Genomic DNA, 2,693 nt, shown 5'->3' with positions numbered 1-2,693 from the left:
TCTTGATATTTTAAGAAGACTATTTAGTTCTTATGGGTTACCCGAAGAGATAGTCTCGGATAACGGGCCCCAGTTTATCTCTAGTGACTTTGCCGAGTTTATGAATAGAAATGGCTGTCTCTTATACACATCTAGATGTGTATAAGAGACAGGGCACGGCCGGTGCCATATGCATTAAAAGACAAGGTTGAACTTGAACTGAAACGATTATTAGAAAATGGAATAATATTTAAGATAGATCGTAGTGAATGGGCTTCCCCATAGTAGTTGTACCGAAGGGTGATGGTAAAGTACGGTTGTGTGGGGATTATAAGGTTACGGTAAATAAAGTGTTAGTTGATTCCCATCATTCCTTACCTACAGCAGAAGATCTTTTTGCTACCCTTGAGGACGGGAAGATTTTTACCACCCTTGATCTTACCAACGCTTATTTACAATTAAGCTTGGATAGTGAATCAAGGAAGTATCTCACAATAAATACGCACCTGGGTCTATTCCAATTAAATCGCCTTCCATTTGGAATATCATCTGCACCAGAAATATTCCAGTGTGTGATGGACCAAATATTACAGGGAATTCCTGGAGTAGTATGTTACCTTGATGACATTTTAATATCTGCACCATCTGAGTCAGAACATTGGGTTAGATTAAACCAAGTATTTCAACGGTTAGAGAAATATGGTGTGAGAGTTAAAAAACAGAAGTGTGAAATTGGTAAACCATCAGTGGTCTATTTGGGTCACAAAATAGATGGAAATGGTATACACCCTACATCAGACAAGGTAGAAGCGATTGCACAAGCACCTAGTCCCACAAACATTACCGAATTGCGCTCCTATTTAGGCTTACTAAATTACTACGGGAAATTTCTTCCAAATGTATCTACGGTTATAAATCCGTTAAATGCGCTATTGCGCAAACAGACACCTTGGTGCTGGGATAAGGGTTGCGAGGTTGCATTCCAAAATAGTAAGAAATTAATACTAGATAACTCATTGCTAGTACATTATGATGTAAACAGGGAATTGAGGTTAGCGTGCGATGCTTCTCCGTACGGTGTGGGTGTGGTTATCTCGCACATAATGCCAAACGGTGAGGAACGCCCCATTGCTTTTGCGTCACGGACACTATCTAAAAGTGAACAAAACTATGCGCAAATTGAACGCGAGGCACTATCCATAGTGTATGGTGTCAGAAAATTCCATAAATACTTATATGTGAGACGTTTTGTCTTGATCACCGATCATAAGCCACTTACTGCTATATTAAACCCTGAATCCCCTGTGCCAACTTTGGCTGCAGCAAGAATGCAGCGTTGGGCGTTACTATTGTCAGCATACAAATATGACATCGTCTATAGGAAATCTAATGATTACTGTAATGCAGATATGTTATCTAGGTTACCTACCAAAGATTCTACAGATGAACATGTAGAAGTAATAAATTATTTCTCATATGTTGATGACTTACCTATAACGGCAAATGATATTGGTAAAGCAACAATCAAAGATCCCTTATTAGCTAAGGTGTATGATTACGTTTTGAATGGTTGGCCAAACCATGTTAAGGATAAAGAGATACAGCCTTTCTTCATACGCAGAAATGAATTGTCAGTTGACAAGAGGTGTATTTTGTGGGGATTACGAGTAGTAATACCTGGCAAATTTAGGTCAATATTATTAAATGACTTACATGAACAGCCCCTGGGCATATGTAGAATGAAAGGGTTAGCTCGAAGCTACTTACGGTGGCCAGGGTTAGACCAAGATATTCAGAATCTTGTAAACCAATGTGAAGCATGTCTGTCTGTCAGAAACAAACCACCTCTAGCACCACTCCAAACATGGGAGTGGCCAAGTCGTGTTTGGCAGAGGTTGCATGTTGATTATGCTGAGTTAAAGGGTCAACATTTGTTCATTGTTATAGACAGTCATTCAAAATGGGTAGAAGTGTATCCAACGAAAATTACCACAACAAACAAAACTCTTGATATTTTAAGAAGACTATTTAGTTCTTATGGGTTACTCGAAGAGATAGTCTCGGATAACGGGCCCCAGTTTATCTCTAGTGACTTTGCCGAGTTTATGATTAGAAATGGTATAATACATAAACGTATAGCGCCATATCATCCTGCTTCCAATGGGGCAGCGGAATGTACCGTTCAAATTGTGAAGAAGGCGCTAATTAAGCGATTACTTGATCCTAACCCACGTAAACGAAACTTGTCATTACACCACAAGTTAGCAAACTTCCTTATTACTTACCGTAATAGTCCTCATACCACGACGGGTAGAACACCCGCAGAGTTATTTCTAAAGAGACAACCTAGAACTAGGTTCTCATTACTGAAGCCTAATCTGGCTCAAGAAATTGATAGGAAGCAAGCTAAACAAACTGAGTATCATGACAAGGGTCGTGTACAAGAACAGATATTGCATGTAGATGATAGAGTTAGAGACAAGAGTAATGTAGGTGGACTAGTTAAATGGTTGCCTGGGAAGGTAATCAAGGTTTGTGGTTCTCGTACCTATTTGGTATACATGTATAACAATTGTAAGATTCGATTTGTACACATAGACCACATATTAAGTTCCAAAGAGAAGGAGGTACCTTGTAAGTCTGCAGACAATCCCTCAGTAGACGTACAAGTCCCACTGACTAGTCCAGAAGGACTTCAGATGGAGGTTCTGGAT

General features: G+C 39.5%; 1 protein-coding gene across 1 annotated transcript in view; it reads left to right on the top strand.

Annotated features, from left to right (window-relative positions):
* Positions 1–248: 248 nt before the first annotated feature.
* Positions 249–2,693, top strand: part of LOC117119527 (uncharacterized protein K02A2.6-like) — a 2,830-nt gene continuing 385 nt past the window's right edge. The window contains exon 1 of the mRNA XM_033264353.1: positions 249–2,684. Within this exon, the coding sequence (XP_033120244.1) occupies positions 249–2,684 (2,436 nt within the window). The remainder of the gene's footprint in view (positions 2,685–2,693) is intronic.

Source organism: Anneissia japonica, unplaced genomic scaffold (assembly GCF_011630105.1).
Source record: "Anneissia japonica isolate Jap-2015-1 unplaced genomic scaffold, ASM1163010v1 scaffold287892_len502923_cov169, whole genome shotgun sequence".
In the NCBI taxonomy this organism is placed as follows: domain Eukaryota; kingdom Metazoa; phylum Echinodermata; class Crinoidea; order Comatulida; family Comatulidae; genus Anneissia; species Anneissia japonica.
The sequence above is the reverse complement of the archived record's forward strand: the minus strand, read 5'-3'. Positions and strand labels throughout refer to the sequence as shown.